Consider the following 12,009-nt stretch of genomic DNA (forward strand, 5'->3'; position numbering starts at 1 on the left):
AGCTTTTCCACTCACTGACCATCTTGCCTATCCTCAGTCCAAGGGCCTAGTTTCCTCTTGTCCACTGAGGAGGCTTGGATGGCCTCGGTGACCTCTCAGCTTCCTTTCAGCTCTAGAATCCTGTGAGCCTGTGATAAAGGTGGATGGGAGCATCCTCGGGAGGCACCTTGAGGAAAGGTGCTATTGGAATACAAAGGAATACTGACTGAAGTTCCTTTGTCTTCCCTCCTCTGTATCTTAAAATCTGTGAAGAGGCTCTCCAGGCACATCTCCCACACAGGATGCTGATTTGTGGTGCAGTATGAGCGCTGGTACAGAAGTCCAGAGCTTGGTTTGGGCCGGGGCTCTGCCACCAGCTTAGCCAAATCCTCTGCCTCTTGCTGTCAGCTTCATCTGCAAAGTGAGGGAGTTGGACACAGCAGTCTCAGCGATCCCCTTGCAGCTCAACAGCTCTATGGTTTCTGCTCATGCTAACTATGTGCAAAATGAATGTGTGCATATGCAAATCAGTGCATCTCTGTTGATTAATTTTTGTATGCAAATTAGTTTGTATACAGATATGTACATGCCTGTGTGTGTTTGGTCTTAGTGTGGAGCAGCATGATGTAGTGGGAAAAATGTTGAACTTTGAGTCCGAGGACCTGGGTTCAAATCCCTGCTGTGCCACTCACTGTGTGACCTTGGGCAGGTCACTGACAGGTCTCTGAGCCTCAGTTTCCTCATTGCAAAATGGGGGAAGTAAAACTTGCACTACCTACCTCACAGGGTTGTTGTGAGGAAGGCGCCTTGCGCTATACTCTTCCTCCTTCCCCCCCATGAGATTGTAAACCCCTTGAGGGCAAGGCAGAGCCCAGCACGGCACCTTGCTTATAGGAAGCCTTTCTGTTGAATAACATCTTGTCTTATAGTACATCTCTTCTGAGACCCTAAGGTATCTTGCACCTATCATCCAACAGTGGGTCACCTAAGCCAATGAGAAAGGGAAAGCAGGGCTCGATGACATCCACAAAGAATGTAAACCTCTCCTTTCAATGCTATCAATCTGTACGTCTTTGTACCTAGTGCAAGGCACTGTCTAAGGCTCCTTCACTTCCTCTCTCCCTCTTCCCCACTCCCCCCACTCCCAATTCAGTCTGTTTTATGAAAGAAAAGTAGCTTTGACATAGCCAAACTGACAAATGCATCTTGTTTTCTCTCATGTATTTGGGCAAAGTTACTTACTAGCCAAAGTGCCAGCAGTGGAAGCAGGGGAGAAAGCTGAGACTAAAGTCCTCATTCCGCTGGGTAATGGATCTGAGGGACCTGGGGTTGATGGGCTTGTGTCATCCTGTATGTATCAACGATATAGATGAATTTGTATTTTGTCCTTTGTATGTATGACTGCTTTTTTTGTTTTTTTTTCAATATATTGAACACCCCCAGAGAATGATATATATGAGAATGCCTTGTAGAAAATAAAGAATTCCCGATGAAGTGGGAGCACGCTGTCTGTTGGCTTTTGCCCTTCTCCCAGTGATTCAGTCAAACGGAAACCTTCCTTTCCCCCCACCCCCAGCAGGAGCTTGTCTCCCCCAGGTGCTCTGCCTTAACCCCTGCCTTTGGGGGGGGTGAATGTGCATACACTCAGAAAAGAAAAGGTCTTTCTGTGGCCCAGCTGAGGGATTCTGCTTCGATGCGGGCATTGTCAAGCATATTATTACCCAAAAACATCTTAAGGAAACTAAAGAATGGAATGAGAAGAAGGAAAGAGCTAGAAACGATAGTCCACAGGAGTCCTGGCTGTCCTTAGAGTAATACTAGTTTATGAGAGCCTGGGAGAAGAGCCCAGAGCGGGGCAGCTCCCTGGGCTTTGTCTGAAGGCCAAGGGAAGAATTTCATGGGAGGTCCTCTTGAACTTGGAGTCCGTGGGCCAGCTTTATTCTGTGTGCAGTCCTAGAGAGAAATTGGCTCACTTCTGCCCTAGATACAGACCTGTTCCACACAAGTCAGTGGTCCATTCCATACCTTCTGGGAATGGCATTTAAGGCATTTCTGTTTCTAATCTATACTGCAGTATGGTGCTACATCAAAGTGAAGGGTTTTAGCTACCAATTCAAAATCCATCCTACCTGTGCAGGCCTGGAGAACCCTCTTTGGGCATTGAACGACCAGAATTTTTTTCTTTTCTTCATTCAGACTTCTGGCACATGGCTGTGGTTTCTTTACCTTCCTCACCGTTGTCAAATAGCATGGTATGGTGAGAGGGGAGTCAGAGGGCATGAATTCAAATCCCAGATGAGTTACCTTGCCTTTCTGGAACTCAGTTTCCCCAACTCTAAAATGAGAGGGTCGGACTAGCTGGTCTCTCCAGTCCCTTCCACATTAAGGTCTGTAGTCTGCTCAGGTCCTTCTTCAAGCAGAAGGAAGTTCCATTGTGCTTTTTCCTTGCCTCTCCCTCTCCTAACAAATAACTTGAGGGGGACTGCCAGATAACCAATTTTAGGCTCCTTGGGCTCCACTTTTCTACCTATTTTCATCTCACTAAAATAGGAGACTTTGTTTTCTAAGTGCCTGGTGACAAGCAACTTAATCGTCTTTGTTTTCTAGGATCCCTAGCTCTGATTACCTCCTTGATGGACAGTGAACACTCAAGTACCTACTATGTGCCAAGCACTGTAGGTGCTTGCAGATACAAAGAAAGGCCCCCTCAAATCTCTCCTCCCCCAAAAAATCTAGTCTCTGCAATACAGTAGTTTGCACTCTAGTCAGGGAGACCACCTGTAAACCATTCTGCATATACAGGGTAACTAGGAGGTAATCTCCCAGGGAAGACACTGAGATTAAATTCGACTGGGGAAGGCTACTGGTAGATGAGACTTTAGCTGAGACTTGAAAGAAGTCAGGGAATCTAAGGGGTAGAGATAGGGAGGGAGAGCATTCTGGGCAGGGGGATGCCTAGTGAAAATGCCCTGAGGTGGGAGGTGGAGTGTTGTGTGTGAGGAAGCCAGAAGGCCAGTCTCCTTGGATGGCCAAGGATGTGGAGGAGAGGAAATAAAGTGTAAGAAGGTGGGAAAGGTGGGCTCCATAGGGAGTCACTGGAGCTGATGAAAAGGGGTGTGGTGGGCCAGATGCCCATTTGGGGGATTGATTGTACTGGAAAGTCAGTTAATATCTCTGAGCCTCGGTTTCTCAGTCTGCCTGATTGATTTGACAAGGTTTTTGTGAGGATAAAAGAGTTGATAAGTGTGAGGTTACTTCAGAAAGTTAAGGGCTAAAAGGAATTCACAGTTTCTCAAAGGATAAACTATATTAAGTGACTGTGGGTAGGGAGCCAAATACAGAGGCTGTATGGTGTAGTGAGTAGAGAGCTGGTCTTGAAGTAAAGACTGAGTTCTAGGAGGCAGTGTAATATAGAGGGAAGAGCCCTGGCTTGGGTAAAAGGACCTGGGTTCAAATCCTGCCTCAAACAGTAATTGTGTGACCTAGGCAAGTCATATCACTTCTGCCTTAACTAGATGGCCTCCTCTGCCCCTTCCACCTCAAGGTCCAGGATCCGGTTAATCCCTCCTCTTAACAAATGCAGCTTTGTGACCCTAGGCAAGTCATTTAATTTCTCAGTGCCCCAGGCAACTCCCTCAAACTCCTAAATTGATGAGCAAATGCCTACCAAGATTGGAAAGGGAAGTTTACTCACTGGGAGTTCTCATCCGGTGAAATCACAAGTCAGCAGAGCTCCTCCCCTGGTGAATATAAGAGTTGTGAGGTACAATGGGAAACATACTGGCTCCAGACTAAGAGGCCCTAGCTTCAAGCCTGGCTAGGCCAGCATTTTATGTTGTACTGAACATAGCTTATGTCATTGCTCCCTACAACAGCCCTGGGAAGTAGATGCTATTTTTGTCCCCATTTTACTGATGAGGAAACTGAGGCAAACAGGTGAAGTGACTTGCTCAGGGTCACACACCTAGCAAGTGTCTGAGGCAGGATTCAGAATCAAGCCTTCTTGATTTCCAACTCCCATACTCTGGGCACTGCAAATCACTTGCCCTCACTGGATCTCATTTTTCTCATCTGTAACATGAGCAGATTGGACTTTCTGACCTGTAAAGTCTTATTTCCAGCTCTGACATTTCATGGTCTTGTGAATGAATGGAAGATCTCATTTCTCCTGAGTTTGTACCATGAACTCCACAATGGGGCAATGGCACTATCCTGAGTAGGGGCTTTTCAGACCCGAAGACCCACGGAAATTCCAGGTGAAAGCATATTAGCACATTGCAAATGGTCCCAAAAGGACCAGACTGTTTTGTGACCTACCCAACACACCGTCTCATCAGGATCTAAGAAGCCCACATTCAGAAACAGGATGAGGAGAGCTTCCTGGTGGCAGAAAGTCATCAGGGTGAAGAATGTTAAATAGAACTGTAATAGTGGGGGAGTCAGAAAGTCTTCCATTCTAAGTCTCATTCGTCGGTAACTTTCTGTGAGATCTTGGCCAAGTCATTTCTCCACTCTGCCTCAGCTTCCTCATCTGTAAAAGGAGAAGTTTGGACAGGGTGATCTCTCTGTCAATAATGTGTTCCCTTGAGCCACCTCTTTGGGACGTGAGAAGAGAAGCAATTAAGGCAGTGACAGGTTTTGATGTGCTGGCATCTGTGTGAATCTGGTGGTGCTCAGGAAAGATGAGACAGCGGAGAAGGCTGGGATGGGAGGTAGGGAATAGGAGGGGGAGTTAGGCTCAAAGCCTGGCCCCCAGTCACATCTCTGACTCCTGGAGCCTGGCACCATCTAGTTGGTCTAGAGCAGAGAGTTAGGAAATAGAAGCACTTTCCCAAATGTGGGAACGTTTCAGGGAACATCCCCTATTGAGCGGAAAGAGAAGGCAGGGCAGGGCACTTACAGCAGATACAGCTCTGGATTTGGATCTAGAGGGCCTTGGTTCAAATCCTGATAATGTTTGTCAGTTGGTGCTTAATAAACACTTGTTCATTCCCTCCCTCCCTCCCAATACCTCCCAGAGTTATGGGGAAGATCCTATGAGATGATATTTGTAAAGCACTCAGCTCAGTGCCTTTTCTAAATGGTTATTCCCTTCCTCCCTGTTTCTTGGCTTTCTGATCAACAGTGAAGAGGGATGGACAAGTGTGGGAGCAGGAGGGGAGCCTGTGGTGGTGGTTGTGGCTGGGATCCTGGGGAAAGAGGGCTAATGGTCGGCCTCTGGCTCTAACTCTTGTAGCTTCTTTCCAATGCTCTCCTTTTGAATGGCCTGACTGGTAAGTAAAGGTCACAGGAGCAGGTGAGTGGATTGGGGTGGACAAGAGGCCAGTGGCATGGCTGAGTCTCATCTTGAAGTTTTGCTTACACCCTCTTGCTTGGGTTCTTTAGAAGCTTTAAGAGGGTCCCACCCCCACTTTTAACTCTGTTGCTGGTTCTCCCTCATTCCATTTTCTTTACATGGTTCTGGGTTTGCAGTGCCCATGATAGAGAGAGGGGGGTTTTCACATGCTTTAGTCACTGGGTTTCCTGCTGGTCAAGAGATTCTCAAGCTAGGTCTAAGAGGCACCCCAGGCTTTCTGTGGGTGGGGACAGGCCTGCCACCCCCTTCTTGTTAGGTGTTTTTTGCCAGTTAAGCACCAGGCAATAGTTTGGCCCATCCAGCAACTGAACTTACTTGGTCATCTGGGCATCTGAAACCACTGGGCTGCCCACTTCATCATGTGAGATCAGTTAGCTCACCTTCTCATACACTTGACTGGGTGGGGCAGACTGGTCCACGGATCAGGAGCTGCCTGGCTAGCAGAAGGGTGGTGGCCTCCATCTCATGTGTCCCTCCTTCCATGGAATATGCCTAGGTTTGGTGCTGGTGAGGGGTGTTTCTTGCTATGGGCAGGACTTGGAGGAGGAGGGACTCACATGAGCCTGTGCAGTGGGAGAGTTGGGGGGCGGGGACAAAGAGGCCATACCGCTGTACACCGACCTTCCTTGCCTGCTGTGTTTCTCCTGTCTGCCACCCTTACTTGCCCTGTGACAGTGATGCCACTGGAAGGTAGAGGTCAGCCTGGTCATCTCCTAGCTATGTAACTTTGGCGAAATCCATCTCCTCATCTGTAAAATGGGTAGGTTTGACTATGATCATTAAAGTTTCTTTGAACTCTTAGTATTTGATGAAAGCTCCCTAAGAGCCAGTGCTGTTTTATGTCTTGCCTTTGTAACCCCAACACTTCAGACAGATGCCTGGCACATAATAGGTGCTTCATAAATGCATGTTGATAGATTGAGGGCTTCTCTGAGCAGTAAGTACTTACTCCCACCTCTGCATGTTACCTCCAGGGGCAGGTAGCACGTTCCCATTGCTTCCCTTCCAGCAGCTACTCTTGTGGAATGTGAGGTTTTAGCAACAGAGTGGGGTATAAAATGGCACTTTTGGGGTCAAGTTGCCTTGTGCTTCTCCTCATAGTGGTTACAGCTTTCTCTCTCTCTCTCCCTTTCTCTCTCCCTTTGTTCCTCCAGGGCATCGAGCGGCTCAAGAATGAAGACCCAACTTGGGAGAGGACCGTCAGTTGGGCAGGGATGAAAGCAGCTTTTGGAGGCGATTTCTCCCTGAACTGGTTTAACCCTTTTAAGAGTGTGACCAGCAAGACAGACCTATCTCCCGCAACACCAGCATCAGAAACCACCTCAGGAGGCAGAGAAGGGTGCTCTGAAGGGTGCTCTCAAGAACTGGATGACTGTGAGGAAGTAAGACCCTAAAGAGGTTCACCCAGTGTTATTTGGGTGTTGGAAGGGCCTGCAGCCCCAGGCACATACCTTAGAAAGAAAAACCCAAAGTAGGAGAGAAGAAACTTAAGGGATTTCCCCAAAAATCCTCCCTTCTGCAGAGACTATTCCCTTTTTGCCGCTTCCTCCTCCCCTTCTTACTCTGGAGAGGAGAAGGACACAGCCTTTCCCTGTGGTTCTCTGAGAACGTAACCTTGCACTTAGAGTGTGGTCATTCCTTGTAGTGCTGAACATTGAGCTTTCTCTCTGGTCACCTTCTCAGCTCATCATCGCTGAAGTATATCCTGGAGGCTGCCTCCTTTTACCTTTGCTTCTTCTGGGAAAGCTGCCCTTCTGAGGGACCAGATGGGGCCCTGCTCTCAGGCCCTTGAAAATGGAGCTCAGGAAAGAGCCCAACAAGAAACAGAGGAGAAGGCTGGAATCAGAGGTAGGGATTAGAAGGGGGACTTAGGCTCAAAGCCTGACCCCCAGTCACATCTCTGACTCCTGGAGCTTGGCACCATCTAGTTGGTCTGGAGCAGAGAGAAGTTAGGAAATAGAAGCACTTCCCCAAATGTGGGAGCATTTCAGGGAACATCCCCTATTGAGGGGGGAGAGAAGGCAGGGCAGTCCAAGAGTTTCCTGTCTTGTGATTTTATGTACAACAGCCTGACTTCCTCTTATCTTGGACTCAGGCTTAGAGAAGTCAACCCAAAGGGATTATAACCACTACGAAAAGGAACATCCCACCATTAACTACATTTTTAGGACACCTGGCCACTGATTGGCGCAAAGTGCAATACATTACTCACGGCAATGTCAGGGGTTGTACCACTGAGGTGCCATGTTTGTTTTCCTGTTTCCAGTGTCAGGAATAACTTAAAAAAGGACTCTAGTGATGAGTTCAATATGTACAGTACTAAAGAGATTAATTTATGCATATGTGCACTGGGAGATATGGCTCATGTCAGGAGCGTGGGACAGGAAATCAGCCCACTGATTGGCTATTTTCATTGATTAGTCAGCAGGACTTGTCTAGCACAAAAAAAAAAAAAAAAAAGCTTACGTCCAGTGTAGCCAAGTGCCTTTATCAAGATGAATAATTTGGAGATTATATTACTTTATAAAACAATAGGTGAGTGTGAGTGTTTGTGTATAGGAAAATTCATCAAAGGGCAGGTGTTTTTAAAGTCAAGTGATAGCCCACGTATATATGTCCAATCTCTCTGCTATTGGATCTTCTCTCAGGGGACTTTGCTTTAAATCTCCCTTGTAGGAAAAATTCACCACTTCACATCGACTAATGGAACCACCAGCAGATTTTAAAGGAAACCTTAAAAGCACTTCAGGCCTTTAAAAGAAAAAGTCTGCCTCCAAAGAAAGGTCCCAGCTAAAGTAGTGATGCTGGTGTATTGAAAAAACAGCCACAAATTTTTATTTCCAAGAAACTTCTTCCCTTCTCAGGTTGATACGTGGGACCTTTGATGTGTTTCCTAGTGTAACCAGAGAGGTATTCAGTTATTGTTTGGATGCAAAAGAAAGCATTGGATTTTCCTTCTGTATATCTTGTGGGTTACACACACACACACACACACACACACACACACACACACACACACACACACACGCATGCACACGCATTACCACTTACTTCTAACCTCCCTGGCCACACCATCTGCTAGTTAGGTGTGATCCTGACATCTGGATACTGACTTGTGATAATATAGTTTTCATGGGGCAGAAATGTTCTGGTTTTCCATTCCCCCCCCCCCCCCCAAGAATGGTGAAGAGTCTTTCTGCCTGGCATTAGGCTTCGTCTTTGCCCCAAGCCAGATGTCATTCAGAAACCTAACTCTTCCCCTGCTGCCCCCAACTCCTGTGACTTAACCTTTCCCTTTTGCTGACTAAGGCTGCTGGGCTTCAGTCCTGTTCTTCTGGTCCCCATTTAGATGAAATCAGCTGAAAACTAACTCAGATTGCCCTGCCCAGGTTTGTCTCAGCTGGCTTCTAACCTGCCCAGCAGCTACAGCCTACTACTCTAACTGTCTGTGTTCTAAGCTCAGAAGAAGACATGGTTGCCCCACTTTTAATAAAACCAGATCAGACTTTTGGGGATATGGACGTGGGGCACTTTTAGGAATGAGCTGAGATTTTCATGGATGGGGAGAAAAAGGGTAACAAAACAGCCCCTGGTCAGAGTGCCACCTGTGAAGGATGCTAAGTAAAGGGGATGTTGGAATCCCTTGGTTGCCACCAACCACCAACAGCAGACACTCTCACTGAGGTGACCAGCATCTTTGGGGAATGGATAAATCAGTAGGTTGGACTTATTAGCCACTTCTGCCATCAGCACGCAGAATCCAAAGCCCCAGAAGCAGGCCACTTCCTCCCTTGACCCCTTAAGATTTGGGGAGGTTTTTGGGTTGGTCATTTGGTTTTCTTGGTAGCAACTTTATTGTTTATGAAATGAGAATATCCTGAGCTTGAGACAGATCTTTGGGCCAGTTAAACTTTCATTTAAGACTGGTTGCTGAACCACATGTCATTCAGTGGCTAGGAATCCAGTGTCATTGTTTGAAAGCAAAAGGTCCTGTCATTTCCTCAAAAGGACCTGTTGTCTGAGAGGACTGACCACAATACTCTCCTCCCATCCAACCAAGAGGCAGCTCGGGACTTAGGGTACAAGGAGTTCTATACCAAAAAGCCAGCCTCTCTCTGTCGAAGGATTGTGGTTCTTTGTGTGTGGTGGAAGAAGTAGCATTAGGGACTGAGTTAAAGGGATCAGGTAGAAGGGAGAACCTAAAAGTCTGAGCTCCAGAATATATCCAGGAAGCCAGACTGACACAGTCGGCCCAGCTGCCTCTCCCGCAAAAATGTGCAGTTCACTCATCAGAGGTGCCTTAACCTATTTATTCTACCTCTCCACCCAGCAAGGGTTACACACCAAAGGGAAAAGATTTTCTTTGAACCTCAAGCAGGGTCTTGGTTTGGGGCTTACACTTGAGATGGCAGCTAGGGGCTCGATCACTGTCTTACCTGCCCACAGTAAGAGCTGAACAATTCCTGATCCCCTCATCTACAGATCAGAAACAGCAGTCCCAGTCCTATTACTGATACCTAGTCTGGAGCACGGCTACCTGCTGGGCCTGTCTTTGCATGTGATGCACTGTCCCATCTGGCTCCCTGATGCTCAGACCTGATGCAAAAGTGTCGCTCTGTCCATAGTGAAGTGAACCAAAGCAGTTTTGGACATGGTAGCGCACCATGGGACAGGGTTGGAATTGACCCCGTCCTACAGTTCTTTTGCTCCAACTAAAAGCTCAGTGTTCAAGAGTTTGCCAGAAGGAAATCAGGAGATGAGTTCTACTGTTAGGAAATGCTGGGCTCAAGTATTTGCCTTTGGGTGTGAAAGGAGAACCCCTTAGCTTGGAGTTTGGCAGCCAGAGCTATTTTCTCTTGCATCAAGGAACAAGAGAGCTCTCCTGGAAGCTGTGCCCCTTCTCAGCCCCCTGACTTCTGCATGCCTGTCTAAGGTTCCTGGCAGGGACTGTGCAGCCTTCTGAGAAAGCCCATCTGGGCTGGAAGAAGGGGAAATGGTTCTTTCATTTCGCGGGGATAGAGGGGCGTGAAGGGGTGTTGCACCCCTCCAGAGCCCACAGCTGCTGCTCTTCAGTTCCAGCCTGCAAATGTTTTCTTGTGCTCTTGGTGTCTGTAATAATGTTTGGTGCCTTGGAGAGTTTCTTTATTCACTAAAACATGGCCTTTCTCTCAAGATTGTCTCCGCTTTGTTATTTATCACCAGCTGGGGTGGGACCACCATCTTCAGGGGAGCAGAGCCTAGAACCTCTCCAGACTGGAGCTCAGCCTTGTGTAACCAGACCCAGAAAGAGCTGGAGGGTTCCAAGGGGAAGGCGGGGAAGGATGTGCAAATTAGGGATAAAAGTATCCTCAGGAGATTCAGCGCACATTACTGAGTGTCTGCTGATCCAGGCCCTGGGAGCGAGACAGACAGATAGGAAACACGGCAAACAAAAACCAGATAGGAAACTAAAATAATAATGGGGAAGTTCCATAAGATGAATTGCCAGGGACTGGGGAAGGGGGTGGAGGGGAGCCGAGGGGGGCGCAACTTTTTTTGTTGTTTTTACTCAAGAGGGACCTGCACAAATCCACAAAAAATAACTAAAGGAAGAAAAAATTGCTTCTTCGAGGAAAGGATAAAAGAAGAGCTGCTGTTCTTCTTGTATAAAACCAAAGGGGTCAACTTTTTGGAGTGTTTAAAGGATTTAATGAAAATAATGAGCCTCTTTCCTCTTCTGCAAAATGAGGGATTTGAATAAAATGATCAGAGATTTTGAGCCTGAAAAGACTTCAAAGACCACCTGGTTTATTTTGTAAATAAGGAAGCTTGAGGCTTGGGAGAGGTGGAGTGTAAAGTGACTTGTCCAAGGTCACACACAGTGTGGAGCTCATGGTTCGAGGCTCTTCCTGCCTCTACAACCGTCATTCTGCAGCTACTTCTTTTTATCTGGAGGGCCAAGCAAGATATAACGAACTTAAAGCAAGAGAGGTTCCACAGGGCCTTGTATAGAGCAAGTACTTAAAAACTATTCACTGAGTTCACTTTGTGTGGGATGGCTCAGGTCCCTACATAAATCAATTACTCAGAGGCCTCTCAAAGTGATGACAGAAAAGAGATTTATTCGATTCTCGAGAATCTGGACAATCCCACAGCAGTTCACCTGGAGTAGGAAAGCCGAAGACAAAAATCAGGACAGTGATTTATAAACCCTAACGCAAGTCCCTCCTCCCCCCACTGACCATTATCCTCATTAGCTGAGGATATGGTCTTACATTCTAGACACGAAATCTAACCAATCCCTTTGAAATGAAGACATCGAGGAATTACGCAAGTTTTGTCCAATCATTGAGACCCCAGTACACCACACAGTTTTATACCTTATATGGAACTATTCTATTCCAAAAACACTGCAGCCCCGAGCCTCCAGGCCCCACCTCACCCCTGGGAGAAAACCACAATCTGAGGAGTCTTCACCAAGTCTATCCCACTCAATCCCTCCTCTTATTTTATCAGCCTGAAGACTTCTCACGGATGTTTCAACCAAAGTTCTGTAACATAATCTCACACTGTCTATTAATCTTCTCATCCCAATCAGGATCATTCATGTCTCTTGTCTCCACAGGTGCCCAACCTTCCTTTTTAATATCATCAGTCGAATGGCTCCTTCAGTCCTTTCTTCTACTCTAGCAAGT

The 12,009-nt window shown here is 47.0% G+C and overlaps 1 protein-coding gene across 5 annotated transcripts in view; it reads left to right on the plus strand.

The window, feature by feature from the left end:
- Nucleotides 1–8,228, plus strand: part of ZDHHC3 (zDHHC palmitoyltransferase 3) — a 60,920-nt gene extending 52,692 nt beyond the window's left edge. For all 5 annotated transcript variants that reach the window (XM_072651399.1, XM_072651400.1, XM_072651403.1 and 2 more), the window contains 2 exons: nucleotides 6,490–6,717; nucleotides 8,012–8,228. In XM_072651399.1, the coding sequence (XP_072507500.1) occupies nucleotides 6,490–6,717; nucleotides 8,012–8,092 (309 nt within the window). In that variant the 3' untranslated portion in view covers nucleotides 8,093–8,228. The remainder of the gene's footprint in view (nucleotides 1–6,489; nucleotides 6,718–8,011) is intronic.
- Nucleotides 8,229–12,009: the final 3,781 nt, after the last annotated feature.

This window comes from Notamacropus eugenii, chromosome 3 (assembly GCF_028372415.1).
Source record: "Notamacropus eugenii isolate mMacEug1 chromosome 3, mMacEug1.pri_v2, whole genome shotgun sequence".
Lineage (NCBI taxonomy): Eukaryota > Metazoa > Chordata > Mammalia > Diprotodontia > Macropodidae > Notamacropus > Notamacropus eugenii.